Below are 27,958 nucleotides of genomic sequence, written 5' to 3' on the forward strand. Positions count from 1 at the left end.
GCTGTTTTGGCCTCGGCGGCTCCTCTGGGCGCGGGCGGCAGCCGCGCTCGCAGGCAAATCGTGGGAGGGAGGAGGAGCGGCGCTGGCAGCGCGAGGCCGGGGGACCGCGCGGCGCGGCGACGAGCTGCAGACCGCCTGCCGCCGGGCCCTGCCCCCACCCCGCACCCGAGGGGGCCCCTGCGGCCCGAGGGGGTGGCTGCGCGCGGAGGCCGGGCCCTGCCACTCGCCGCTCGCACCAGCCTGGGAAGTTCTCCCGGAGTCTGACCTCCTGCCCCGTCCGCTGCACTTGCAACCTGACCCTCCGGAGCAGCCAGAGAGGCAAACGGTGGCAGCTCGGGGAAACGCAGGGCAACCTGGGGTCGGGACTACCAGGGCTACCCCGTCCCTCCCAGCCTTTGCACACACACACACGCACACCCACACCCCACGGGCGCTCGCGGAGAGCGTCTCCACCTCACTTCCAGGACTACCCCCCCACCCCACCCCCCGGCTTCCTGACAGCTCGTGCCTGCAGCTGCACCTCCCAGGGAGGAGGGTCAGGTCGGGTGGGAAGGGCCTGACCCCAGCAGCGGTGTTGAGACCCCCCCGCGCTCCGCTGTCCTTTTAGACTTCCCGGTACAGTTGGGGTCCCCCGCGGGGGCCGCAACCTCCGCCTCCCGCCGGCCTCCCCCGCCTCCGGTTGCCCAGCCCCCTTTCCCACTACATTTTCTTCGGGGGGAGCGTCTTCTAGAGCGCACAGCCCGCCGGAGCTCTCCTGCGGTCCCTCCGGGGGAGGACAGTCTGCGCACCCCCGTCCCCGTGCTGCAGAGAAGGACGCCGCGCCCCGGCGCTGAGTCAGCCCGAGCGGGACCAGGCGCTCGCCGGTCTCCTCCGAGGGGCGGGCGGGGCGGCTCGGGGCGGCCGCCGGGGCGGGGGGCGGGGGGCGGAGAGGGGCACCGGCGCCTCCCCTGTCCCCGCCGAGGCCCCGAGGGGAGGGGATCCCTGGGCGGGAGGCCTGTCCCTTTAAGGAGGCGGCCCTGCCTGGGTGTGCCCGTCTCCATGGTTACCCCGGTGCAGGCGGCGGGCGGCGGGCGGCGGGCGGCGGGCGGCGGAGGGAGGGAGGGCGGGAGGGCGGGAGGAGGGCGGGCGGCCGCCGCGTCTCCCCGACAGACGGAGGGAGCTGCGGGAGCCCGGCGCCGCGCGGAGCCCGAGCGGGAGGTGCGGGGAGCGCGGCGGGCGGCGAGCGGGGCCGGGGCTCGTGGGCGGCCGCGCGCCATGCTCGGGGCCCCGACGGCGGGGACGCCCCCTCGCGCGCCGGCGGCCGGCCCGGCCTGCGAACCCGGGCGGGGCTCCGGCGACCGACGGCCGCGCTAGGGGGCGCGGGGCGCGGCGGGGGGCGGCCGAGCAGGGCGCCCTCCCCCGGCGCGGAGCCCCCGCGCCCCGGAGGGATGGGGCGGGAGGCCGCGGGCGCCTAAGATGCCGGCCATGCGGGGACTCCTGGCGCCGCAGAACACCTTCCTGGACACCATCGCCACGCGCTTCGACGGCACGCGTGAGTCCCACCTCCGCCCCGCCGCCCCGAGCAGCCGCGCCTGGCCGGGCCCCCCGCGCCCGCGCGCCGGCCTCTGGCCCTTGGCGCCCCCGTGCGCGCCTCCCTCCGCAGCGGCCCCGCTTCGGGCGGCACCGCGGGCTCCTTCCAGGCGCCGCTTCTCCACAGGGTCAGGGTCGGCCGTGCCCCAGGGTGGGCGAAGGGCCAGAGCCTGCGGGTCGGGGCCGGGAGGGCGAGGCGAGGGCGCGGCCCCGACCGGGAGCCTAACTCACCGCACCCCGGTCCGGCGCCGGCCCGCAGGGGAGAGGCGGGGGGGGGGCAGAGGGGCGGCGCTCAGGGGCACCCGGACACCCGGGGTCCCAAGACACCTCGAGGAGGGCGGTTTGCCCGGGAGCTGGAGTAGGCGGGCTCAGGGGCACCGTCAGCCCAGGCTCACCTCCGCCCGAGCCCCAGCCCAAGCCCACAGCGCCCCTCCAGACCCCCAAGGGCAGGCTTGGGGTACTCCCACCAAGACTGGGAAGTTTGGAGCAGGTGACCCGAGCTCCTGGCTGCGGGCCGGCAGGGCTCCGAACCCCGGAAAGTGGTGAAAACCCCCTCCCGCCTCCGCCTCCCTCACACTCACCCCCAGTGGGGCTTCCCAGCTCTCCGCCTGTGGTCCTCCATGGTCTTGCAGTTCCTGATGGGGGGTGGGAGCCCATCACTGAGCACCCCCCCACGCGCGCGCGCGCACACGCACACACACACGCACACGCACACACACTGGCTTCTCCATCTGCTTTGCCCTGTGCTTGGCTCCTGCAGCCTGCTGATTCAGTGCCCCCCACTCCCCAATACATTCCTGGCTCCAGGCTGTGCTGTTCAGCTACCATTCTTACACCCCCATTCTCCATCACACTCACTAATTCCTGAGCCAGGTCAGGCAGCCGGGTTCGAACAGGGAGTGCAGAATGGATGGTGGCCTGGACGGCCTCCCATCCAGGTGGGTCCCAGTGAGAGGGGCCAGCCAGCCAACCTGGGCACCTAGCTGGGGAGTGCACCAGGCAGAGGGAGGAGAACGGCTGAGGGGCTGAGGCTGCGTAGGGCTGGTCGTGCGCAGTCCTCCCTTGGGCATCGCCACCCCTGCCCCTTCCCCCAGGCTGCTCTGGACACCGTCCAGAGGGCACAGTTCCCACACGGGCCGCACTCACCAACCTCAGGACTCACGTGTGTTGATTCCTGAATGCACACATGCACACGCTGCTAGGAGGGGGCTCTCGCGGGGCTGGTACACAGGTGACACACTGATTCCTGTTTATAAATAGCGCCTGCCCTGACCTCCAGGCTGGAACACACACGCACAGGCACATGCACGGGGTTCTTGGGCTCTGCGACTCCCTCCCTTTGGTTGCAGGCATTTAGAAAAGGAGGGGTGGTAGACCGAGTGCCCCTTCCCCCCAGGCCGCCTCTGAGAGGTGCTCTCTTGCAGACAGTAACTTCGTGCTGGGCAACGCCCAGGTGGCGGGGCTCTTCCCCGTGGTCTACTGCTCTGATGGCTTCTGCGACCTCACGGGTTTCTCCCGGGCCGAGGTCATGCAGCGGGGCTGCGCCTGCTCCTTCCTCTATGGGCCAGACACCAGTGAGCTTGTCCGCCAACAGATCCGCAAGGCCCTGGATGAGCACAAGGAGTTCAAGGCTGAGCTGATCCTGTACCGGAAGAGCGGTGAGGGGCCACCTGGCCAGACCGGCTCACTTCTGAGGTCTCACCCAGCCTGGCACCCACTCCATCTGCTGCCCCTGTGCTCCATCCCCATTGTCTCTGTCCGCCCCCCCCCCCCCGCCCCGTTTCCTTCTCCACCCCAGCCACTGCCCCTGGCGTCTCTCTCCCATCCTCACCTCAGCCTCAGCCTCTCCCCAATTTCCGATCTTGGGTTTCTCACCCAAGCCGAAAAGTGTCTTCGCCTCAGCAGGACAGATCCGTGAACACACGCGTCTGATAGTCCTCTCTGCCCTCCTTTGCCCTCCCGGGCCCTGTTCCATCAAGCCCTGTCCTAGATGGAGCCAGGCTGCTGCCCCCCTCCCAGTAAAGCCCTGATCCCGCTTGTGTCTTGGCCAGGGGTGGCACGGGACCTCTGTCACCTCGGGCAAGGTGGAGAATAGGAGCTGGGCTGAGTCTGTCTTTGTGCCCAGGGCTCCCGTTCTGGTGTCTCCTGGATGTGATACCCATAAAGAATGAGAAAGGGGAGGTGGCCCTCTTCCTGGTCTCTCACAAGGACATCACTGACACCAAGAACCGAGGGGGCCCTGACAACTGGAAGGAGAGAGGTGGGTGCCTTGGGGCTGTTGATTTAGCTGCTGTGGCTGGCCTGTTGGGTACCGGGTGGGGCCTTGGCACCCAGTCTGAGCTTGGGGGTCCCCCCGCCCCCTTGCATCCACTGACTCCTGCTTTGCTGGGTGAGAGGCTTATGCTGCTCTCATTTCCATTTGCTTTGCCCAGGTATGGGAAGCTTGTTTCCAAATAGACTAGTTGAGACAGAGTTGGAGTTCTAAAGTCATCTTTACTGAGAGACTGAAAGCAGCCGAATTCCACTAGTGCTGTGAAGTACCATTTCCTGCCCTTACTGGGGCTGAGCGCAGATCCACCTGGTTCCTTTCCCTCCCACAGACCTGACTTGCAGCCCTGGCCGAAGCCTGCTTGTAGTCCCTGCGGCCTTCCCCCTCCTGCATCCTCCCAGGGCTAGCGGAGGCTTTTGACCAGCCCAGAAAGCTGTTATCAGAAGCCGGCTTTGCCACTGGGGGTGCTGGGGGTACGCTCCATTCCCCGCTCCCCACCCCCAGCCCTGGGAACCACTCTCCACTCCCCGCTCAGGCCTTTCCCTGGGAAGATCCTTTGCTGCCTCTGCCTTGATCCAGACCTCCTGCCCCTGGAAGCGCACTCGGAGGAGTGTCTAGAAGCACCCCCAGGACTGCCCATTGCTGGGGCTGGCAAGTGCCTCTAGAAATGAGGGTCCTGGAGCCCCAACTCTACACAGACCAACTGGTCAATGAGTCAGGGCAGCCCATGGGCCAGCAACTGGTGTCCTTCACCCAAGATCCTGACTGGGGTATGTGGGCACTCCCCCCTCATCATCCTCATGGGCCCCTCTTTTGCAGGGGGTGGCCGGCGCCGATATGGCCGGGGAGGATCCAAAGGCTTCAATGCCAACCGGCGGCGGAGCCGGGCTGTGCTCTACCACCTGTCCGGGCACCTGCAGAAGCAGCCCAAGGGCAAGCACAAGCTCAATAAGGTGGATTGCGCACAAGGGTGTGTGTTTGGGGGGCAGGGTAGGGGCAAAGCTGAGGAGATGGAGGGGGAGAACTAAGCCCACCCTAGAGGATGTCCAGGGGATCACCCACACCCCACCAGCACTGTGGGGGTCATGACTGAGGGAGGGAAGCTCAGATGCCTCATCCATCGGTCTTGGCCCTGGTGTCAGACGAGCCTTGGATCACTGTCGGCCCCTCCCCCAAGCAGGGGGGCCACCTCAGCTAAGTCGGGGGCCCCCCTTGTCCTCAGTCTTCTGCTCTATAACGTGGGGACTCTAGGGCCTATGGCAGAGGTTGCTTGGAGTCTGCAGGGAGAGGAAGGAGGTGGATGCCTGTCCCAGACCCTGTCCAAACTCAGCCTCTGCCACTTTCCTGTCCTCCCTGGCCGGACCCGCCCTGCCCTGCCGCACTCAGGGGGTGTTTGGGGAGAAGCCAAACTTGCCTGAGTACAAAGTAGCCGCCATCCGAAAGTCACCTTTCATCCTGCTGCACTGTGGGGCACTGAGGGCCACTTGGGACGGCTTCATCCTGCTCGCCACCCTCTACGTGGCCGTCACCGTGCCCTACAGTGTGTGTGTGAGCACGGCCCGGGAGCCCAGCGCAGCCCGCAGTGCCCCCAGCATCTGCGACCTGGCCGTGGAGGTCCTCTTCATTCTTGGTACGTGTGCCCTGGGCCCCCCACCCCACCCTGTGCCAGGCCCCCCTCGGGTGATAGTCCACGTGGCTTCCTGTGCCTCCGACAGTGTCCCCCGTGCCCTTCCCCCATCTGTGACCCTGTGGGCTTTGAAATCAAACCTACGTTCCAAACGTGGCTCTACTGCTAATGGGTCCCATGACCCTGAGCTGATTGTAGCCTCTCCCAGCCTCGGTTTCTCCCTCCATCAAATAGGCAAGACAACGCCCACCCTTTAGAGTTCTATGGTAGGGGGAAGCTGGTAGGGGGCCCAGGACACTGTCAGACGCTGAGCAGGTGCCCAGTGAAGGGTGGCTCCTCCTCGCCCCCATGCTGAGTCCCACCCGGCCTTCCTGCAGACATCGTGCTGAATTTCCGCACCACGTTCGTGTCCAAGTCGGGGCAGGTGGTGTTTGCCCCCAAGTCCATTTGCCTCCACTACGTCACCACCTGGTTCCTGCTGGATGTCATTGCGGCGCTGCCCTTTGACCTGCTACATGCCTTCAAGGTCAATGTGGTCAGTGTGGCTGGGCTGGGTGGGCTTCCGGGCAGAGTGGGTGCGGCCGGCCCTGGGGTGACCTCCCCGTCTCCCCCACCTCAGTACTTTGGGGCCCACCTGCTGAAGACCGTGCGGCTGCTGCGGCTGCTCCGCCTGCTGCCGCGGCTGGACCGCTACTCGCAGTACAGCGCCGTGGTGCTCACCCTGCTCATGGCCGTGTTCGCCCTGCTCGCCCACTGGGTGGCCTGTGTCTGGTTCTACATCGGCCAGCGGGAGATTGAGAGCAGTGCCTCCGAGCTGCCCGAGATCGGTACTGGAGGCTCCGGGGGGCTGGGGCGCGTGCGCGTGCGCAAATGTGCTGGAGGAGTGCTGCTCCTGGGGTGTGGGTGTGTCAGGGCAACGAGAGTCCGCGTGCGTGTGTGTGAGCTGATGCAAGGAGTCGGGTGTGTGTGCAGGTCTGCCTCTGCATGTGTATCTGGGGCATCCGGGCCACTGGGCGTGTGTTAGTGAGGAGAATGCGGGGGCTGGTGTGTGTGTGTGTGTGTGTGTGTGTGTGTGCGCACATGCGTGCGTGCACCCGCATGAGTGTGACAGAGCTACCACCTTGAGGCAGGCCCGTTCTTTAGCGGGCAGGCGTAGTGGTGAAGGCGGGTGGGCTGCCCAGGGGCGTCCTGTCCGCCCACCGAGGCCTCCTCACCACGTTCGGGCCCCCGCCCAGCTGGGAGCACCTGCGTTCGGGCCCCCGCCCAGCTGGGAGCACCTGCAAGCCTGCTGCTCGGCCCCCACCCACCCTCTCGGACAACCGTGCCCACACCTTGCCCGCTGAGGCGCGTCCCTCCCAGCGGCTTCTCCGCGCTCCCCAGGCCTAAACCAGCCTTTCTCCGCGCCCGCAGGTCTTCACCTCTACTCCCCGCTCCACTCTCCTCCCACTCACATCTTAACTCCTGCCAAGAAGGCTCCCACCCCCACCTCTCCACCCAGAATGGCAGCTGGCAGGTCACAGAGGAACTTTGGGGGCCAAACCCTCATCTCCTCGATGTCCTGTGGCTCCTGAGCCCGCTCACCACGCTCCACTGAACCTCTCGACTTCTCTGTCCTAAGCAAGGCCACCCTTGCCGGCCTCCTCGCCCCGGCCCTGCTCTTCCCCTCCCCTTGTCCCCAGTGGTCGCACTGGTGCCACTGTGCCCATCTCAGCTGCCGTCTTTCCCCTAACTCCAAGCCTGTTCCAATTCTTCATACCCTGAGCCTCCCAAACCGAACACACCTTCTTCCTCCCAAGCCCTCCAGCCTTCTGGTGGCTTCCCCACCGGCCTGGAGTGCCTGTTCTCATCAGTGCGCAACAGGCCAGCTGCTCAGCTGGCCTCACAGAACCATCTGCTCCTTGGTGGGATCATCAGAGGTGCAGGTGGGCCTTAGAAATGTGCTCCAATCCGTTCCCAGGGCCGAGGAGGCTTCTGCAAATCATCCCTCCCTTGCCAAGCCCATGGAGACTGGTGTGTGGCCCAGAGGCCCACTTGGGTATTCCCCAAAGCTCTAGTTGCTGAGCACATGGAACCGGAATGCTCCAGGCAGTGTCAGCTCCTTGGCACCTGCCCTTACCAGAGGGAGGCTGTGGTGGAGGCGGCTCTGGGGTCACATGGCCACCCAGCAAACAGTCAGTGGGCTGGGAGATAGTGGTGCTGTATGGCCCTGATCCCAAAATGGGCTGAGACACACCAATCCCTGGGTCAGTTTGCTCCCAAACAGGATCCAGATGCTCCGAGTCATGCATCCAGGTGGCTCCTATGGTTCTGACCACCTTACAGGGGCTGCTCGGCTGACAGGAAGAGTACCTTTGGCTCCTGGAGGGGCTTGGAGTCCCACCATGGAGAACACGGGCAAGTGGAGGCAGGCTGCTTTGTGGATACACATGTTCATTCTTGCACCCTTGAACCCTAAGCTTCTGAGAGGTTTCATTCTATTTGGGGCTGATACTAGCTCACATTAGGGGAGTTTCCAAGTCCGTCACATCATCACCTACTCCTTTCTCCAGAGAAACTCCTCCCCAGCGAGGTCAGAGCCACACCTAGACCTGCCAGTGTCCAGCTCCGGAGGGATGTCTGGAGGGGGAGTGGCGCCCCCTCCTGGTCCAGCTCTGGTGGGAGGCGCCTTCCCCTGGCTTCCTTGCCTTGGTTCTGCTGCTCCTCTGGCCATAGTGTGGACCGAGTCCTGTCCCCTGATTCCCATGAGCCCAGTGGAGATGGGCTAGATTTTCTTTTTTTTTTTTAATTTTTATTTACTTATGATAGTCACAGAGAGAGAAAGAGAGAGAGGCAGAGACATAGGCAGAGGGAGAAGCAGGCTCCATGCCCCGGGAGCCCGACGTGGGATTCGATCCCGGGTCTCCAGGATCGTGCCCTGGGCCAAAGGCAGGCACCAAACCGCTGCGCCACCCAGGAATCCCCAAGGGCTAGATTTTCAAATGTGCTAAATACCGAGGGTGATCACTCGACATTTCTCAGTATGAAAGCCACAGGCCTCCAGAACAGCCTCCCCATACCACCAGCTCCAGGAGCTGCCCATGTCCCCGAGCTAAGACAGGCCAGGCCTCTCTGCCACCTTCCCGTCATTCTCCAGCTTCTCACCCCTGGCTCCCCACCCTCCTTTCCTGGCAACTGAATAGTGGCTGAAGGGTTTTGCACACTCTATGCAGCCTCACAGGACACCCCGAGTTACAAGGGTGGGTCCTCACCTTGGCTCAGGCCTTAACACATCTTCTCGAATTCCTTGGCCGAGAGTTTGATGCCCCCGGTGTGAACCCCACATTCTAGCTAAGCGGAGCTATTGGCCTGCACTTGTCTCCATCCCTAGGGTTGGCCCAGTATGGCCTTTCCCTAGATCAGGACCAAGCTTCTCTCAGTTTCTTTGAATCAAAACTCTACCCATCCTCTGAGATGAAGCAATAATGTCCCCTCTTCCGGGAAGCCCTCTAGCCCTAACCCACAGCACTTTGGTTTGAGCCCCATCAAATGGCACATACTTGTGGGATTGCTGAATGAATGGGTCCGGGGTGAGGAGGGGTGCGGAGATGGTGGGAGCAGTGCATGTAAGGTGTTCGGGAGAGTGTGGAGCAGGGGGCTGGGTGGTCCAGGTGGGAGGGGCAGTGCCTGCAGAGGGGAGTTCCCCTGCAGCCTGGGATCCTGAGCCCCCTCTGCACTTGGCCTCTGTGCCTCTGCTCTAGACCGGCCCTCCCTCTCTTGCTCCCCCTGACTCCCAGCTCTGCCAGGACCCCTGGGGCCCCTGTGGACCCCAGGATCCCCCATCGAACACCCGAGAGTTCCCACAACCTTCCAGCTAGGCCCAGAGTGACTCTGAGTAGCCACGGCTCCCGCGAGAGCCCAGTACACAGCCCCACTTCCTGCCAAGGCCAGGCCAGAGGACGTGGGATTGACGGCGAGGCTGGCACACTCCCCACTTGGGCCCGTGTCCGCATGTGTGCTCCGGAGCCTCTGCATGTGCACAGGTGCCTGCCTGTCTGTGGCCTTCGAATGTGCTCACACGTGTGCTTGTGTTCGCCTCTCCCGCCTGCGTGTCCGAGTGCAAGCACCTGTGTGCCCTGGTCTCTCTCCCAAGTGCGCCAGGCTTTTTCCGTGTGAGTGGCTGTGGCTGTGCCCCTGTGAATGTGCTCACACGTGTGTGTCCTCATCCTCTCAGCTGTGCGGAGCACGTCTGTGGCCCTGATGGTGCGTATGCTCGCGTCCACGTTGGCGTGCTTGAGAACTCGTACGTGGGGTCGGGGGGTTTGTGTGGTTGTGGGGAGGAGTGGGGGTGAAGGGCTTTCTGGAGCAGGTGAGAGCAAGGGCGAGAGGAGTGTGGGTGCGCAGGGTAGGGGAGCTGGGCCCCAGCTGGGCCCGGGGTTCGTGCCGGCCACGGGGCAGGGGGCGCGACGCCCGCTGCTCGGCTCCGGGTCTCCAGGGCTGGGGGCCCGGGGGAGGATCCGCCTCGGCGCCCCCGCCCTGCTCAGGCGCCCCCCTCCGCAGGCTGGCTGCAGGAGCTGGCCCGCCGCCTGGAGACCCCCTACTACCTGGTGGGCCGGGGCCCCGCGGGCAACAGCTCGGACCAGAAGGACAACTGCAGCGGCGCGGCCGGGGAGGCCAACGGGACGGGCCTGGAGCTCCTGGGCGGCCCGTCGCTGCGCAGCGCCTACATCACGTCCCTCTACTTCGCGCTCAGCAGCCTCACCAGCGTGGGCTTCGGCAACGTGTCCGCCAACACGGACACCGAGAAGATCTTCTCCATCTGCACCATGCTCATCGGCGGTGAGGCCGCGCCCCGCGCTCCCCCAGGGCCCGAGGCCCTTCCGAGGGGCTCCTCTGCTTTGGGGGGACCAAGGAGCAGGACGAGGGCCAGGGGAGCCACCGGGCCGTAGGACTCGAGGCCACGCGGCGGGCGGGCCAGGCGCCCTGCGAGGTGTCAGGCCGGCCCGGAGGTGACCCCCTCTCGCCACCCTCCCCAGCCCTGATGCACGCGGTGGTGTTTGGGAACGTGACGGCCATCATCCAGCGCATGTACGCCCGCCGCTTTCTGTACCACAGCCGCACCCGGGACCTGCGCGACTACATCCGCATCCACCGCATCCCCAAGCCCCTCAAGCAGCGCATGCTCGAGTACTTCCAGGCCACCTGGGCCGTGAACAACGGCATCGACACCGCCGAGGTGCGCGGCCTTGCGGGAGGGGGCAGAGGGCGGCCTCGGCCGCCGGGCGGGGGGGGGGGGACGGCAGTGCGGGGCGGGGGCGGCCAGGGGCTGCGGGGAGGAAGGGCCGGGGCTCGGGGACGGGGGCAGGCGGCCGCCCCTCGCTGACTTGCCCCGCAAGGCCTGGGCCCCCCACGGCCCCCTGGCGCCGGGGCGCAGCCGCTGAGCTCCCCCGCGCGCCCGCAGCTGCTGCAGAGCCTCCCCGACGAGCTGCGCGCCGACATCGCCATGCACCTGCACAAGGAGGTCCTGCAGCTGCCTCTGTTCGAGGCGGCGAGCCGCGGCTGCCTGCGGGCGCTCTCCCTGGCCCTGCGGCCCGCCTTCTGCACCCCCGGCGAGTACCTCATCCACCAAGGGGACGCTCTCCAGGCCCTCTACTTCGTCTGCTCCGGCTCCATGGAGGTGCTCAAGGGCGGCACTGTCCTTGCCATCCTAGGTTTGTGAGGGCGGGAGAGGAGGCAGCCCCCGTGGGAGGAGGAGTGGAGCCAGGGCCCCATCAGCAGAAACCTGGAGAGAGGACGCGGGCAAGGCCCTGGGGGGGAACAGCCAGGGTGGACTCGGGAGCCCTGGGCAGAGCTCAGAGCAGCCCCAGTGACCACCAGGTGGGAACTCAGGGAGGGGTAACTATCCTCAGGTGTTCAAGCCTCCCGGAGTGAGTACAGGACCACCATAGGAGGGGGGGGCAGCACTTTCTGGAAAATCAGATGCAGAGGATGGCAGTGCTGGAGAGTGCACTCAGGCAGGGCTGCCAGGGGGCGGTGAGGCCTATGCTTGTGGGGCACCTCTGGGGTGAGGGCCGTTGTGCCTTCCTGGCTGGTCGCAGAGCAGGCCCGGGGCCCCATTGGGTGATGGCAGGGCTCAGACCTTGCCTATATACTTCCCTTCTTGGCAAAAGGAGGTGGAGATGGTCAAGGAAGAAGAGCTTGCAGTTATGGAATGGACGTCCCAACAGTGCTGGTCCCAAGAGTGTCACAGCAGGGCTGGCCCTTAGGTCATACAAAGCTCACAAAACCCATGGCAGAGGTATTGGTGTTGTGCGTGTTTCGCATGGAAGGAATGGAAGGTTTGGAGAGGTTCATGAATTGGTAGGAGGGGTTGGAACCTAGTCCGCCAACCCTAAACCTCAGGCCTCATTCACGGTGCCCTCAGGTGCGTTGCTCCACGGAGAGCCAGCTGTGTCCGAAGCAAGGGCATGATTTCAGGGTGGTGGGACACAGACACGGGGCTTTGGGAAATGGCTGCGGGGCTCCACAACTGGGGGAGGCTGTCAGCACTGACCCCCTCGGGTGGGAACTCTGATCTGCTTGGGTAACGGAGGGCCCCGCCCGGGGGATGGAAGGGAGGTGAATCCTCAAGGGCTCGTAGACTCACTGTGGAGCCGGCTGACACCTGGAGGGGCTGAGGCTCTCATCAAACTGGAGAATTTTTTTTTTTCAAAGATCTTATCCATTTATTCATGAGACACACACACAGAGAGGCAGAGACCCAGGCAGAGGGAGAAGCAGGCTCCCTGCAGGGAGCCCGATGTGGGACTCCATCCCGGGTCTCCAGGGTCACACCCGGGGCTGAAGGTGGTGCTAAACCGCTGAGCCACCCGGGCTGCCCAAGCTGGAGAATTAAGACCAGACGCCCAGCACCTTCTGTGCGTCCCTCCCCTCTCCCTTGAGGAGGGTGATCACCCAACAGGACAAAGAAGTACCGTCAAGGGGGTCTTGGAGGTAGGGGAGGCCGGAGGCTGTCACACCTTGCTCTTCTGGGAGTTTGGCTTCTGGACCAAGATGCCTTTTATGCCAGGACTCTGAGCAAACGGAATTACGGCCGCTCATGTATGGCTGGCGGCCCTTGAGAAAGGAGGGAGAACTGGAGAGATTCGGAAGGGCAAACAGACTTTGACAATCGCAGACTGGTCAAGACTGTCGAGCGGATTATTAAACAGATGGTTTTCAGCTCAGAGCTGAGGAAGCGGTGCGGCTGGGAGCTGGCATTGGTCCTGCAAGAACATCTCCTCACTAATGCCAGGCGCCAGGTTGCAGAGTAATCATGTTCACAATGAAGACGGAGCCTCAAGAACGTCCACCGCCTGCGCCCCAGGCCTTTGCCTCACTGCGTGTCCCCAGCACCAGAACGTTGCCCCCTTTGATCCATCCTGTCCCTGCCCATATGTTCCCGATGGACTGTTGCCTTGACGGCTCTTCTGGATGCCCTGAGTGCCTGGTGACCCCCGGGCTGGTTTTCTGCTTCGCCTTCACCCCGCGCCCAGCTGCCTCCCTCGCTGAACACCCGGGGGCTTCCCGCCTACTGAGTCTCGGAGGCGGAGGCGAGGCCTGCATGTGGGTTCTGGCCCCGACCTCCCTGTCTGGGCAGCAGTTAAGCAGGCACCGCCGGCCGTGGGGGGAGGCGGCAGGAGAGATGCGGGCCGGTGTCGGTGCCAGGAAGACCTGAGGGGGTGGAGAGCTGAGCTGGAAGCCCCCCCCCCCCGGATGGCAGTCTCTGGTCAGAGACGGGTGGCATGGAGCTCTGTCACCGGTCTTGGCCTGTTGTGCGATTGTCTCACCTTTTGGGTGATGACACACACGAGGAGAGCTCATTCATCGGATGAGCACATGGAGATCCAAACACCTCTAAGAAGGAACCAGAAGGATGGGCCTCAAACCAAGAAATATGATTTAACAGTGATGCCTTCTACACTCAAGTTTGAGCAAAAGTCCATGAACGTTGAGAAGAGGCTGCTAAGCTCAGGCCTGCTGGCAGCGGGAGGCAGCCCACGCTGGGGGTGGCACTGATCCGTGAGGAAAGGCCGTCCAATCTTGTGCACCCTGGCGTGGGCTGCGCTGACTTGGGAGGGCAGCGCGTGCTCTGCCCCACTGCCGACAGCCTGCCACCCCGGGTGGGAACCATCTGCCGGGGACTCTGAGCCGGAGGGAGGAGGAGGAGAGGAACTTCGATTGGTCGCCTCTGCGCCAGGCACTTCACCTGCACCGACTCATTTAATCCTGACTGGAGACACCCCAGTCCATCCACATTTTCTTCCTACAATTTCACATCTTGGAGTCTGGGATGCAGGTTCTAACTGATGCCATTTTACAATGCTGTCAGCCAAGTGGCGATCTCAGCTGGGTGGTGGGAAAACCCTCCATGGACACTTTCTGGTAAGATCCAGAGAGCAAAAAAAAAAAAAAAAAAAAAAAAAAGATCCAGAGAGCACCACCACTCAGTTCAGTACTAGACCTGTCATAGAAGCCTCAGGGCTCAGGGAGGTGAAGTAATGCGGCCGCCTGACATCCCTGTGCCTCGCGGGGCACTAACCTGCTGGATCCTGGAAGAGTCCCACCTGAATCACCTGCGCGGGTTGAAAAACATTGGATTGTGGGGTCTCCTGTAGATATAATGATTCCGTGGGTAGACATGGGGCCTGGAATCTGATTGGTTTAACTTTCGTAAGGGTTTTGGATCTACAGGCAACCTCAGAACCCCGAGAATTGGGGACTCGTTTGTCTCAGAGCTAAAATGTAAATGTGTCCAGCGCAGTGGCTTTGATCCCGGGTGTGCTTCACTGCAGGCCTGAGGAGCCAGAGGCAGGCAGCAGGGGTGGGCTGGGGCCTGGGCCCCTCTGCTCCTCTCTGTGCGGCCCAAGCCCCCCCCCCGCCCCCCGCTGAGCTCGCAGGGGGTGCTGAGGGGCAGGGCTCGCTGACCTCTGCTGACCTCTGCTTCCGCTTCCCAGGGAAGGGTGATCTGATTGGCTGCGAGCTGCCCCGGCGAGAGCAGGTGGTCAAGGCCAATGCCGATGTAAAGGGGCTGACCTACTGCGTCCTACAATGTCTACAGCTGGCTGGGCTGCACGAGAGCCTTGCATTGTACCCCGAGTTTGCCCCACGCTTCAGCCGGGGCCTCCGAGGGGAGCTCAGCTACAACCTGGGTGCTGGTGGAGGCCCCGCAGAGGTAAGGGCACTGGGAACGTGTGCACAGGGGGCTGGGGTTCGGGAGGCACTGCGTGGGCCCCTGCACATCGTGGGGGGATGTGTCAGTCCTGCCCCTGCGCAGCCACCCATGCTCCACCGGCCCTCCCGGCCCTGCTCCTCCAGGCCACCTCTCGAGAGCCCTGGGGCCTCCCTGGTTTCTTCGCCACAAGCGAGGACTGCTCTGAGGGGCTTTGACTTTTCCTGGCTCATCTTCCTAACCCCAAAGTAGCTTTTAGCAGGCGTTCTCCTGGGGAGCTCGGCTAGCCTGAGGGACCGAGCCCAGGGGTGGGGTACCCACGCTCCGCTCGAATTCTGACAGGCAGCAACCTCCTTCAGGGCTTGGTGGCTGTGCGGTGGCAGCAGAAAAACAGCTCCCCCTCCAGACTCTTCCTCCGAGGCGGGAGATACTGGGCATCCAGGGAGCTCCTCCTGGGGAGACGGGGGCGGGGTGGGGCAGGGAGTGGGGCACAGGAGGGGCTACCCATGCCGCCCCTCTGGCCCCACCGTCCCCAGGCGGACACCAGCTCCCTGAGTGGCGACAACACCCTTATGTCCACGCTGGAGGAGAAAGAGACGGACGGGGAGCAGGGCCCCACGGCCTCCCCCGCCCCGGCTGACGAGCCTTCCAGCCCCCTGCTGTCCCCCGGCTGCACCTCCTCCTCCTCAGCTGCCAAACTGCTGTCCCCACGCCGGACAGCACCCCGGCCCAGGCTGAGGGGCCGAGGACGGCCGGGCAGGGCGGGGGCTTTGCAGGCTGAGGCCGGCCCCTCTGTTCACCCTCGGAGCTTAGAGGGGCTGCAGCTGCCCTCCGTGCCATGGAACGTCCCCCCGGATCTGAGCCCCAGGTAAGCAGGCCCTGGGCCTCGGTACGCCGTGGCAGAGATGGTGGTGATGGGGCCGGGGCCCATCCCTGCCTCCTCTGGGAAGCCCTCTTGGACTCCACCTTCCTGTGGCCGGCAGCCCCCCACCTGGTGCCTGGCCCTTCCCTGCTCAGAATTCTGCTGTGTCCTGTTGGATCCGTAGCAGAACCGCAAGCCCCTAGGGAAAGGGACCAAGCATTACCCGGACCCGGAGCTCCAGGCTGCGGGGGCTGCTGTGTGTGGGCACCGGGCCTGGCAGCGGCCACCCGTGGACTGATCTGCTGCCTTGGCACCTGTGTCCGCAGGGTAGTAGACGGCATCGAGGACGGCTGTGGCTCCGACCAGCCCAAGTTCTCCTTCCGTGTGGGGCAGTCTGGCCCGGAGTGCAGCAGCAGCCCCTCCCCTGGACCAGGTAGGGGGCCTGGGGACAGGCTGGCAGGGCACGTGCCCCCTTGCCCTCCTCAACCTACAGGTAGGGCAGTACAGTTTGGTGGTGAAGTCCAGTGCACTGGTGCTAGGCGGGCCGGGGCTCAGCTCCACGCACTGGGCTCCGCAGCAGCGTGACCTTGCACCCGCCCCGGCTTTGGGCCTCGGGCCTGTAATGCGGGGGCTGCGTGTGTTAAACAGGATAAAGGCTCCAAGACCCTGGGGAGGACAGGGGCTGTGGGGGAAGCAGGGTTGCAAGTGGGCCCCGGCCAGGCCGTGCAGCCCACGCAGTCCCTGGAGCTGACAGGGTAAGGGGCTCCCGGGAGTGGTCACTTGTCTGGGGGGCGGGCAGGAGCAGCTCCCCGAGGGGAAGGTGAGGGCTGCATCCCTGGGTCCCCAGGCCCGGTGAGCAGAATGCCGCTAGGGCAAGGCTGGAGCGGCCGTGGCGGGCAGCAGGGTCGGAGGCCTGGACCCCGCGCCATCTCCTCTGCCAGTGCTGCCTGTAACCCCATCCTACTGTTCGCAGAGAATGGCCTGCTTGCTGTCCCCCTCGGGCCTGGTGAGGCAAGGAACGTGGACACGCTGGACAAGCTGCGGCAGGCGGTGGGTGAGGGGCAGGATGGGGCGGGGGCGGGTGCTGCTGTCTGGGAGCTCCAGACTCCTCTGACGTCATTCTTTCCTCCTACCTCGCTCCCCAAAGGTAACAGAGTTGTCAGAGCAGGTGCTGCAGATGCGCGAGGGCCTGCAGTCGCTTCGCCAGGCTGTGCAGCAAGTCCTGGCACCCCATGGGGAGGGCCCTTGCCCTCGGGCCGCAGGGGAGGGGCCGTGCCTAGCCAGCACCTCTGGGCTCCTACAGCCTCTGTGTGTGGACACTGGGACATCCTCCTACTGCCTGCAGCCCCCAGCTGGCTCTGTCTTGAGTGGGACCTGGCCCCACCCTCGTCCAGAGCCCCCTCCCCTCGTGGCCCCTTGGCCCTGGGGCCCCCCAGCATCTCAGAGCTCCCCATGGCCTCGAGCCACAGCTTTCTGGACCTCCACCTCTGACTCTGAGCCCCCGGGCTCAGGCGAACTCGGCCCCGAGCCCAGCACCCCTGGCTCACCGCCTCCTGAGGAAGGGGCTCGGACTGGGCCCCCGGAGCCCATGAACCAGGCCGAGGCTGCTAGTACTGGAGAGCCCCCGCCAGGGGCCGGGGGCCTGGCCTTGCCCTGGGAACCCCACAGCCTGGAGATGGTGCTTATCGGCTGCCATGGCTCTGGCACAGTCCAGTGGACCCAGGAAGAGGGCACAGGGGTCTGACCGCCAGCACCCCAGCCCCAGAACTCAGTGTTGCCAGACCTGCTGCCAGCGGCTGCTCCGCCTGAACCCGGGGCGGAGGAAGCACGGCGGCCATCCCCAGGACTCCGTGCTGCCTCCGGCTCAGGGCAGGGAGCGGAGAATTAAAGAGGGCTCGGCCCCCGACTTCGGGTGGCCTAGAGCCTCAGGGGCAGGCCCCAGGCTGGGAATCTTCATACCCCTCAGCCTCTTCCTCTGACCGTCTCTCCCTCTGCAGGATGGGGGGACAGAGGCCTGAGGCCAGGAGGGACCCTGCCATCCCCTGCATGTGTCCCTGTCTCCCCAGTCCCATTTTTTATATTAAAAAAATAATAAAATGAGCTACTTTGGAACTTGGTGCTTTTTATTTACAAAAGAAAAATAATAAAGGTAAAGTCTGAAGCTAATCAGCTGGAGACGAAAGGGCAAAGGTGGGAACCCGAGGGAAGAGGAGGGCGGCCTGCAGAGAGGAGGGGAGGGGCTCTGGCTCTAAGGAAGCTGGAGGGTTCCAGCCTCCAGGGGCTTCCCAGGACCAGCCCTGCCCTACCAGAGGCTCAGATCAGTGGGCCCGCAGTTGGGTTTCCTCCTGCCTACTATGGTTTTTCCAGGAGCCTGAGTTCCAGCTCCAAGGGGCTGGAATGGCAGGGGAAACTGAGGCCACAGAGAGCACATGGGTCCTGCCACCACCCCTCACTGTGGCGTGATCTTGGCAGCCTCGGCCCGAATAAGGGCAATGAGGTCCTGGTTGATGAGGAAGACGAATCTCAGGCTGGCAATCTACGAGCGGGAGAGAAGGGTGGCTCGAGGACAGAGGTGGGATGGGGGGGCCAGGCCCGCATACTGGCTCCCCGCACTCCTGGTCTCCTCCCGACCTCTCCTCCTCCCTCTGAGCTCACCTCCACCACGGAATTGTTGCTGAGGCGCCACTTGGAGCCACACAGTACTGGCCGTCCATCGATGTAGATGGGCCGCCGACCCTCATTGGCAATGAAGAAATCACCATTATTTTTCAGCTTAATGACACCTGTGGGGATGGAGAGGCAAAGGCGGATGAGGGGACAGGGAAGGCCAGGAGAGGGCCTGAGGTCCCCATGCGCACTGCTTCCCAGGGACAGACTAGAAGGCACCCGGGACTCCCAACTTAGAAATCTTGAAATGCCAGTGGCTCAGCCCCAGCGCTCGATGAGGGTTCCCATGGAGACCAAGCCACAGGGCTGGAGGGCCGGAAAGGCTGGGAGGGACACCTCCACACTGCCTCCTGCTGGTACCTTGCTTCCGGGAGATCTTCCAGGCCGGACCCTCCAGAGACAGGTCCACATCAATCTGGTTATCCTTGGTTGCTCTGCCCAGGGTGATCTGGGGAAATGGGGCAGGTGAGGGCTGGGACCTGAGGAATGGGTCTATACAGGCCAGGGAAAGATGAGAAATCAGGGACCAGACACAGAAAGGTGAGCGGGGTCAAGACCGGCATGACAGAGGAGGGCAACCTGGGGCAGCAGGCAGCCGGGCCCACCTTACCTCTCGGGAGCGCATCAGGTACCGCACCATGCGGCCCCGCAGCACTGCCAGCGTCTGGTTGTCGAAGTCAGGAGAGCTCATACCTGCGTGAAGAGTGGCTTGTGTCAGGGACAGCCCATTCCTTAGGGCCACAGGGCAGAAGGCAGGGAGCTGGGGGCTGGGAGATGAGGGTGCACCCAGCCGGGCCAGCAGGGGTCTCGGGGTGGGGCGAAGGGAGCTGAAGCCTGGCCCTCCTCACCTGTGATGCTGTCTACCAGCACCTGCCACTTATGCAGCTCCTGTTCCAGCTGTCGGATCTCTCGTTTCTGGCGCCGGTCGGCCACTGTTAGCTCTGGGGTGAGGTGGGTGGTAAGGAGGGACACTCTGAGGCCACCGGCACCTTGTACTGGTCCTCTGTGCTAGCAGGAGCTTCTACCCCCTAACAGCCCCACCGGGGTACACTCACCATGCTCCAGGACCTCATCCCGCATGTCCCTGTGGGGGAGAAGGACGCGTCAGGATCCACTTCCAGCTCACCTGCCATGACCATCAGGTGCTACTCGGCTCATTAAGGTGTCCCTGAGTCCCTCGGCTGAGGAAGCCAAGACGCTGCTCCTCTGTTGGACTAGCCTCCTTTCCCTGAGTGGGGGTGGGGACCCTCATCAAGGAGACCAGGGGACAAGCGGAGCATGAGGCTGAGTGTGTGCTGGGCTCAGTTCCCTGCCGCAGAAGGTAGGGCCGGGTGGCCCGGAGAGCTCTGTCCCCGGGACACACTCCACTCTGCACCCTGCCTGTGACCTCAGCTACTCACTTGAGCTTACTGTCGTCGATCAGGTCCTCTGCGTCGGAAAAGTTGAGCACTTGGTCCCCCTTGGGCAGCGGCTGCACTGAACAAAGGACGGAGAGATGGTCAGCGCCGCTGCCCCCACTCCACCCTCTGCGGCAAGGGGACTGAACTCAGGGGCCAACTGGGGAGACCGAGCCACACGCGCACAGTTCTGTGCTGAGATCAACAGGTAACAGAGCGCGTGCCCGACTGGGCAGCAAGCTAATGTGACACAAAGCAGTCCTGACATCAGCTAAGGGCAGAGGTGATTCTAGAAAAAAAGGGAATTAAAGTTGACCTTTTGTGTGTGCTTTTCAGCGTGCGAAGCTCTCACATAGCTGTGAACTTAGGAGGGAAGGCCCTGCCCCTAGGCCCCTGCCCGAGGCAGCTCCAGGAAGGAGGGCTACACCACGGCCCTCAGGTTTAGGACAGACCGAGGATTCGAGCCCCGCTTTCCCGATTCCAAATCCAAAATGCTCCTCTCTCACATCATATACTCCCCAACCTTTTTGGCCATACTCAGCAAGAGGCGGCGGGCACATACTCAGCAAGAGGCGGCGGGCACATGCCACTTAGGGTGAGCCAGAAGAGAGCCGCCATGCCTTCCGCCAGCGTTTTTCAAGCTGTGGGTTAATGATATCTTAGTCACAAAACCAGTTTTCATTTGTTTCACAAATACGAAATGGGATAGAGTATCAGAGTCCGTCAAGTACACTGAGGATAAATAGTTGCATGAAAGGTTTTCAGTTTTCTTTCTGGTCCAACTATAATGAGATTGGCCCCCAAACTCAGAACGACTGCCTCCTGGCCAGCGGCTCCCAGCCTGCGGTGTCGCGTGGTGGCAGCGCCCACTAGCTGGTGGCCTCAGAACTGCCGGCTGAGCAGTGTCCACACCGGGGGAGTCTTCACTGCCTCCCAGGGAAGTGACGGAGGCTGCACAGGAGCCACAAATGCTACCCTCCCCTCAACTGTGAGGTCAGACTGTGGGAGACAAGGGACTGGGGTGGTCACCTCCCCCCCCCGCCGGGCTCCATCCCCACCACAGCTGCCTAAAACCCCACTAAACTAGCTTGGGAGCTAAGCAGCGTGTAGGGATCCCAGCACTGCGCGGCCAAGGAGGCCAAGGAGAAATCAAATGCCCCAGAGAAGACTCCCGGAGAGAAAAACTGAATCTCTAAGTTGTACAAAGTAACTTTCAAAGAAGCTAGCTACAGCAGCAAAAATAGACCTTAGCCAGCAGCGTTCACGCTCTCCGTGGGAATTCAGGGACACCAGAGCCTGAGGCAGAAGCAGAAATCTGGAAGTGGCAGGAGTGGAGAGAGCTGCTCACTAAATTCAGAAATCCTCAGGAGAAAAAGGTGGGGCCCTCCCTGCCAAGACTCCTGAAAATCCTCTTGCAGGAGTATCTTTTCATAACCAGGAGCAGCAGGGCCAGGGAGTAGGTGGAGGGCACAGGCACAGCCTCATTTCTAGAACCGCGGGAACAACCCTGGAGACGCTGACGGACGGCACTGTCCAGAAGTGAGAGCAGAGCGTCCATGCTACAACGTACAAGGAAAGACTGAACCCAAGTCCCAAACAGAACAAGGAGCTGCACGCGGTTTAGCAGCTGACCTTCCCGGTACCCGTCGTTAGGAGTGCGAGCCTAACAGGAGCAGAAGGCCTGGGCGTGAAGGGCTTTCGGGACGGCGCCAAAGGAACGAGGAGGATTGTGGGGAGGGGAGACGGGCAGAAACTTAGAAAAAGTACCTTCTCTAGGGTAGTAGCATCTCTAGGGAAGGAAACAGGGAAGGGTAAGCAGCGAAGGGGACTTTCACACTTTACTCGTGTTTCAGTGTGATTCGTGGAGAACATGCCACTACATGACGGTGTGCTAGGTCAACAACGACAAAAACAGGAAGTGGGAGACAAGTGTCTCATTTAGACTTTTTGCTCAGGATCCCAGGCAAGGCTACCCTGACCATGCTGCTATTGTTCCAGCCACTGGCCCTCCTTCTGGAAGGCAGTGGTTTCCCTGCAGAGAGAGGTGCAAGACACCGGGGGCCTCGGAAGGATCCACTACTGGCACCCGAGGGCAGCCGAGCCCAGACAACCTCACACACGCACGCACCACTCCGCCAGCTCCCAGCGCCAGTTACCTGTCTGGTCCTCCAGCAGGTAATACTGCTTCATGAGCTGCCAGTGGGCCTGCAAGGCCTTGGCAGTACGGGCCAGGTAGAAGGCATCGGGGTGTCTGTGCAGCAGGTCCTGGAACGTCTCCAAGGTGGGCTGGCTGGTCTGGAGGGCAAGCCTGTTCTCAGCACCTGGGTGTTCTCGTTCTCATCTCTGCCATACCCACCCCCCCACCCCCACCCCGACCCACTAGCTGCTGGACGAAGAGGGAGCCGGTCTTGGCTCTTCCTGAGGACCCCATCCACAAAGGCGCCTGCAGATATACGAGCACCCGCAGGGCATGTCTCCAGGCGACGGGGCCTCCCCGTGTCAGGGGTCTTCCCAGTGGTCAGGCCCCTCCCCGGCCCCTCAGCCTTACCGATCCCACTTTGCTCAGCAGCTGTTCCTCAGCCTTGCTAAACAAGGCCTTGCTCTGGATGGCGGCAATGGCTTCTGGGTGCAGCTGTCTCATGGCTTGGCAGGCCAGCCTGGGGGGACAGTGAGAAAGAGAGCAGGGTTGACAGGAGGGTGTCAAGCCATCTGGGGTTCCTGCAGGCCTTTTAGATCTAGAACTAGAGGCCAGGCCCTTGAGAGAAAGGCTCAAGGCTCAGCACAGCACCTGTGGCCTCACGGGTTTGTTGAAAGCAAAACACAGGCAAACTCAGCCAACCTAGTGTCCAGTGTCTGCTCCCTTGAAGAGACTCAAAGGCACAGGCCCCAGAGGCCAGTCCTGAGGGAGATCCTGAGACAAGCTGCTGCTCCTCCAAGACCTTCTCTTAGCTTGGCCAAAGCTGCCACCCACTGCCCACCACACCCTCTTTCCAAAGTTGCCCTGCCCACCTCCTGGCCTGTCAGGGCCGTGGCTACGCTTAAGTGGTGCTAGGGAGTAAAAGCCGGGTGCTAGGCTTGCAATTAACTCTGATGATGGTAAGCGAGGTGGCTGAGGAGGAAGTGTGTGCCGCATGGGTGCACAGGTTCACTTGGAACCTGGCCTTTTAGGGGCCCTCCTGTTCTTTTGTTCCAACTCCTTCTTGTGGAGGAAGAAATCACGGGAGGTCAGTGTGGAAAGGCTGGGAAGTGATCTGCCCCAAATCACAGCGCACACAGTGGTGGAACCAGGGCTCCTGCTCATTCGGGTGTTCTCTCCCAAGCTACTTCTTCAGCTTCCAGATCCCCTTGCTTCGGCATCAGGCCAGGGCTAGCAGGGTTGGCAGCAGGGATAAGTTTCCCTCTCCAGCCTGGCTGGTTTCAATACAACCCCAGAGGATGCAAGGTCCCACGAGTCCTGCCTCCCAGGCCCCTCCCTTGGGCCCTTGTAGAGTCCTGTCTGTTCCAGGAGCCAAATTCTGGTTCCCAGTACCTTCCCGCTGCTGGAGCCAGCCCCACTCACTTGGAGATGACAGGATCGTAGAGCAGGGCGTACCAGCGCTCCTGAACCTCCCGCAGGGTGAAGCGGCAGCTGAACTTCACGCCCAGATGGACAGATGTCAGGTCGTTGGTCTGCAAGGCCCAGATGGGTTGGCCTCAGCCTCAGAGCATGGAAGAAGCCTTCCCTTGCTACCCCTGGGGCGCGGGGCTATTTTGGGGCTGGGGATTGCAGGCTGGGCAGAGGAAGGGGATGTGCAGCCCAGGCCAAGAAGCATTACCTGCAGCACAGCATTGACAAGCAGGAGGTCATCCGCAGGCTTCCAGCGGCCCAAATCCTTGGTCACCTGAAGTGGCTGTTTGCTCTTCTTCACACGCTTGGTGAGTCCAGGGGTTGGGGCTGGGCTGGGTGGCACAGGAGTGCTAGGGGCCTTGGACACCTGGGCAGGGGACAGGAAGAGAATGAGCTCCAAGCTGGCAGCGGGGCAGCTCGGGCTTCAGGCCTGGAGCTTTCCATACTGTGTGTGGCAGCCCCAGGCTCACCGACCGTAAGCAACATGGGCAGGAGCTCAGCTTTCTAGTCCCCACCCGCTCAGAGCACTTCTACATGGCCCATGACCTTATGGGGTCTCCTCTTTGCTGGTAGCACCTTCAACTCTAGGGTGGAGGGCAGGTGGGGAGGATACCAAGAAACCACTCTGACTGATACGGTGTCTAGGGCCAGAGCAATGCCACCTGGGGGGTTATTTTTACACCCAGCAATGCTGGGAACAGGCTGTCTGCTCCCAGAATAGATGCACGCTCCATGCCTCCCACACAGAATGTGATACAGGACGCACTGACAGGGTGTGTGTGTGTGAGGGGAGCAGCAAGAAGAGATGGGCTCCCAGGAGGGAGGCAGCTGAGGTTGGGGCTGGGGCCCCCGGATTTTCTCACAAGCCTCTCCTGCAGGGCTCCTGCCAGCTGGCAAAGGTGGTGGGGAAATACAAAATCTGGCCCCAGCCCCCCACATCTCATAATCTCTCACCTTCTTCTTTTCACTGGAGGAAGGTTCACTCCCTGAACAGCGCCCTGGCTCCACCCCACTGGCCCCCTTCGCCCGGGTAGAGGACTTAGCCAGGCTGCTCTCCACCAGCTCATCGTCAAACTTCTTCCTCTTGATGAATCTGTGGAGAGTCCTGCCCAGTGAGCATCCCTTGCCCCTTCCCCCGTACCCACTCATACACACCCAGGCTCTGAAACAGCAAGTTCCTGGCTCCAGCGCACTGGATGAGGCCTGAACTGTACGCTCCAGCCCTCTGAGATGACAGGGTACCACGCCACAAACAGTTCATGTCAAAGACCTAGTATCTCCCTCCCCTGCCCACGTTCCACAGAGAGGGGCTTGGCAGGAAAAGCAAAAAGCTCTACCCACACTTAGGCCCCAGAAGGGCTCAGCCACTGCCAACAGTGGCAAAGGTGTGCAGCATCCAATGCCCTTACCCGGTCCCTGGCCCCCTGAACCCTTACTACCTGGAGGAGCTTCTCCGTTTAGGGATGGTGCCCAAGGCCTGAGAGGAAGCCCGCTTCTGCCCTGCCAGTGACTCCTCATCCTCTGAGCGGCTGGCAGTGCCGGAGGCCATCAGAGATGAATCTAGCAGCCCCTGAGAATCTAGAAAAAGAGAACTGGTGAACTCAGGTCTCCTAAGTGCCTCGCAGAGCCTTGAGCCTCTGAACATGGGACCCTTCCTCTGCCCACCCCCACCGCCTGCCAGCCCTCCTGGCCCTTCCCCTGCTTTCTTGACATTTGAGGTTTTAAGGTGGGAGTTCCTTGGCCATCCAGATCCCATCTGGGCTCAGACCTGGCCCAGACCTTCCACGCTGGGCAGTTCTCCCGGTGCCACGTGTCATGTCGTGCAGCACATGGTGCTCAGGTCAGACTGGTGATGCCGACACACCGGGCTCTGGGCATAACTGCTCCCTCTGCCATCAAAATGCAGCCATGCCAAAGAGCGGCAGCTCAACAGCAAGTCAGTCAATTGTGGCCTCTGCCGAGAGGTACGTGGGTGGTGCTGGCCCAGGGGGAGGTGGCAATGCCCAGCCAGGACGAAAAGACATACGTGCCAGGCACGGGGTGGAATCAGCAGATGCTTGGCGCCTGAGCGTTTGGGGAGCTGGCCCGGCCTCATACTACCTTTGTCCATCCTCTTACAGTCCCAAAGCCACTGGTTCCAAACCACAGGGCTAGGAGGAAGGGTCCCACAGGCTCATCCAAGGATTCTGACCAGGTGAGCTTAGAGGCTGAGAGGAGATTCTGCAAAGGAGAAATGAGGCTCCCTGACGCACAGGTTTCCAACGGGCCAGCCTCACCTCCTTATACTGGAGCAGCTCCCCCAGGATCCCATTAAGGTAGGGGAAGACACAAGGAAAAGAGACACAAGGCTCTATCCTGCCAAAGTGACGCTGATAAACCAACAGCTTTCTAAAGGTCACCAGCATCTCTGAGAATATCAAAGCGGTGCACTCCAGAAAAATGTACGAACACGTACCATTTTAGGGGGTCCACGGACCTCTAGGGTTCTACTCAAGAGTCGCTAGGTGAAGGGCTTCAGCTATAAACCAGCACGAAACAAGGGATTACTGGCTCACTTCTTATCGTCGCCGCCCACTCAGTTCAGTAGCACCTCCCCTGCCCTCCCAAGCCCAAGCGGGGAAACGAGATAGAATTCCAATCAGTCCATCCCTCCCTCTCCGCCCCCCGCCCCCATTTTGCAGCTTTGGCTCAAGATTTAGGAGGTGGTACCGCGTGGAAGCTGAAAAAAAAAAAAAAAAAAAAAAAAACGCGGTCGGGGGACGGAGCGAATATCACCTGCCCTGGGGCGCCTGCTCCTATCCTAACCCCGGGAGGACTGGGGCGCCGGGCACTCCCCGGGGCGAGCTCGCGGGCCCCGCCCCTTGAGGCCAGGGCGGCACTCCGCACAGCCTCCCGGCCCTGCCCCAGCGCTCCAGTCGCGCCGCTCCGTGGGATACGGCTGGGTGTCCGCACACCTGGGGAGCAGGTGAGGGCCTCGCTCCGCGGGCTGAGGCTAGCTCTGCGCCCCGTCCTCCCCCCGCCCTCGCTCTCCCCCAGGTGCACACCCGAGGCGGGGCATTGGTGCAGGTCTGTTTCTGGAGCTCGGGGCGAGAGTGGGGACGTCAGCCCTGCAACTCAAAAAGCAAACCACCGGGCACACCCCGATGCTCTCGGTTTAAGCCCCCACGGGGCGGGTGGCGAGGGACAGAGAGCGACTCCCAGGCCAAGTCTCACCCCACCTTCGGCTTGCCACCTTTGCGCATGCGTAACATCTCGGACCAGATTCTGGGCCGGGCCGGCCCACGCATGCGCAGATTTTCAGGGCGCTACCGGGGCGGGGCCCCAAACACTGTGTGCGTGTGGGGGGGGTCTTCCCCCGCGGCACCCTGGAAAACCCCACTTCGCCCCAAACTCTACCCCGAACCCTCAGAAGCGAAGCGCGAAGTCTCACCATTCCTAGGCTGCCAGCTCCAACAATTTCTCCGCGGCGACGGCAGCAGCCGCAGGGCCAAACCCGGCTTCCGCGAGGCACATCTACTTCCGGGTCTGCGAGCTAGGGGCGGCGCGATCCCTTCCGGTTCGGCCCGGGGACGTGACGAGGGGGGCGTGGCTACCGGAGGGACGGGACCGGAGCACCGATTTGGCTAAGAGCCGAAAGTAAAGGTTTTTCCCAGTTGGGACAACGCAGGGGGAGACGTCGGGGCTGGGAGGCCCCAGAGAGGTGAAGTCGTCTGGGGAGAGCGGCCAAAGGGGACGGCGAGACCTGGAGCGGGCCAGGCCGAGGGCGGGCTCGGGGTGGGGGTGGGCCTAGGCCTCGACTTCGGGGTCTGAATTCCCACGGGGCGTTGGAGTCCTTGGTCGTTCAGGGGCGATTGTGCGTCGTTTGATTCCGCCGGCGGCTTTAGGGAAGCTGCGCTGTGTCGGGCCCCGTGCTAGGCACAGCGCGGGAGACGACGTGGGGCGCGCTCCGGCCGGAGAGGTCTGGGCGCCGAGGGCCTGGAGGTTGATTCCAAGACCCGGATGGAGGGCGGCGGGGGCCCGGCTCCTGGAAGGCGGAGGCCCGGAGGAAGGCGCGGCGCCCCGCGTCCGCCAGATCCCACCAGGGCTGCTGGAGGCCGGGGCGGACCCCGGTGGGTGAGAGAGACGAGCAGAGGAGCATGCCCTGGACAGAAGCTTGGGACGGCAGAGCAAGCCTACAGGGAAAGTCTGGGGGTGGGAAGCCAAACAGACCTCTAAAAGGAGGGTTTCTGTTTGTTTTACGTTTCCTCGGGAGGCCACAAAAGTGTAGCAGCTGCCAAGAATCCTATGGCAGCTCAGCATGAGGAAAATCCCAGTTCCCAAGCTGTCCAGCAGTTAGGGCCGTCCTTTCCAGGGAGGGGTCAACCACAGGTCGCCTGGACATTGCCAGCGGATGCAAGTGTCAGATGGGAGGCTGGTCCTTCTGGTCCTGACAGTGTGTGATGACCCTCTGCATCAAAAGTCCTCTCCCCTTCCCCCCCTTTTACTGGCCTGGGACCTTACTTAATGACCCCCACACACCCCTCATCTATGGCCTGGAATCTTACTTAATGACCCCCACACACACCTCATCTACTGGCCTGGGACCTTACTGAGTAATAACCTATTTTGTCTCCCCTGAAAGACAAGTTTTCTGATAAGTGTGTGGACTAGATGAGATATTGTTTGGTATCTATACTAGATCAGAGTTATTGGTGGGGGGGGCTCTAAGGAGAGGGCAGTTGAGCCGAGAATCAACAGTTGACAGGTCAGTCATGTAAAGAGCTGGAGTGTAAG

At 62.7% G+C, this 27,958-nt stretch overlaps 2 protein-coding genes across 10 annotated transcripts; one reads left to right on the forward strand and one right to left on the reverse strand.

Moving 5' to 3' along the window:
• The first annotated feature begins 1,386 nt into the window (after window positions 1-1,386).
• Window positions 1,387-17,594, forward strand: KCNH3 (potassium voltage-gated channel subfamily H member 3). 2 transcript variants are annotated; one of them, XM_055337199.1, is made up of 15 exons: window positions 1,387-1,531; window positions 2,994-3,227; window positions 3,695-3,829; window positions 4,658-4,791; window positions 5,225-5,468; window positions 5,843-6,000; window positions 6,085-6,292; window positions 10,002-10,280; window positions 10,478-10,677; window positions 10,903-11,152; window positions 14,438-14,655; window positions 15,189-15,520; window positions 15,841-15,947; window positions 16,488-16,564; window positions 16,662-17,594. In XM_055337199.1, exons 1-15 carry the CDS (start codon window positions 1,456-1,458, stop codon window positions 17,256-17,258), a joined length of 3,249 nt encoding a protein of 1,082 aa, XP_055193174.1. In that variant the 5' UTR covers window positions 1,387-1,455; the 3' UTR covers window positions 17,259-17,594. The 2 variants fall into 2 exon arrangements, with proteins under 2 accessions (XP_055193174.1, XP_055193175.1); XM_055337200.1 differs by having other exon boundaries at window positions 1,493-1,531; window positions 2,998-3,227; window positions 16,662-17,593.
• Window positions 17,595-17,619: 25 nt separating this feature from the next.
• MCRS1 (microspherule protein 1) lies at window positions 17,620-26,703 on the reverse strand. Of its 8 annotated transcripts, none has more exons than XM_055337204.1 (16): window positions 26,616-26,703; window positions 25,641-25,703; window positions 25,286-25,405; window positions 24,625-24,763; window positions 24,140-24,278; window positions 23,394-23,552; window positions 23,138-23,247; window positions 22,127-22,235; window positions 21,735-21,873; window positions 19,582-19,657; window positions 19,237-19,265; window positions 19,030-19,122; window positions 18,792-18,874; window positions 18,542-18,629; window positions 18,170-18,297; window positions 17,620-18,050 (listed from the first exon to the last, which is right to left on the reverse strand). In XM_055337204.1, exons 3-16 carry the CDS (start codon window positions 25,293-25,295, stop codon window positions 17,964-17,966), a joined length of 1,389 nt encoding a protein of 462 aa, XP_055193179.1. In that variant the 5' UTR covers window positions 25,296-25,405; window positions 25,641-25,703; window positions 26,616-26,703; the 3' UTR covers window positions 17,620-17,963. The 8 variants fall into 8 exon arrangements, with proteins under 8 accessions (XP_055193179.1, XP_055193180.1, XP_055193178.1 ...); XM_055337205.1 differs by lacking the exon at window positions 26,616-26,703 and adding an exon at window positions 26,230-26,415; XM_055337203.1 differs by lacking the exon at window positions 25,641-25,703.
• Between the last annotated feature and the right edge of the window lie 1,255 nt (window positions 26,704-27,958).

This window comes from Nyctereutes procyonoides, unplaced genomic scaffold (genome assembly GCF_905146905.1).
Source record: "Nyctereutes procyonoides isolate TBG_1078 unplaced genomic scaffold, NYPRO_anot_genome, whole genome shotgun sequence".
NCBI classification, from domain to species: domain Eukaryota; kingdom Metazoa; phylum Chordata; class Mammalia; order Carnivora; family Canidae; genus Nyctereutes; species Nyctereutes procyonoides.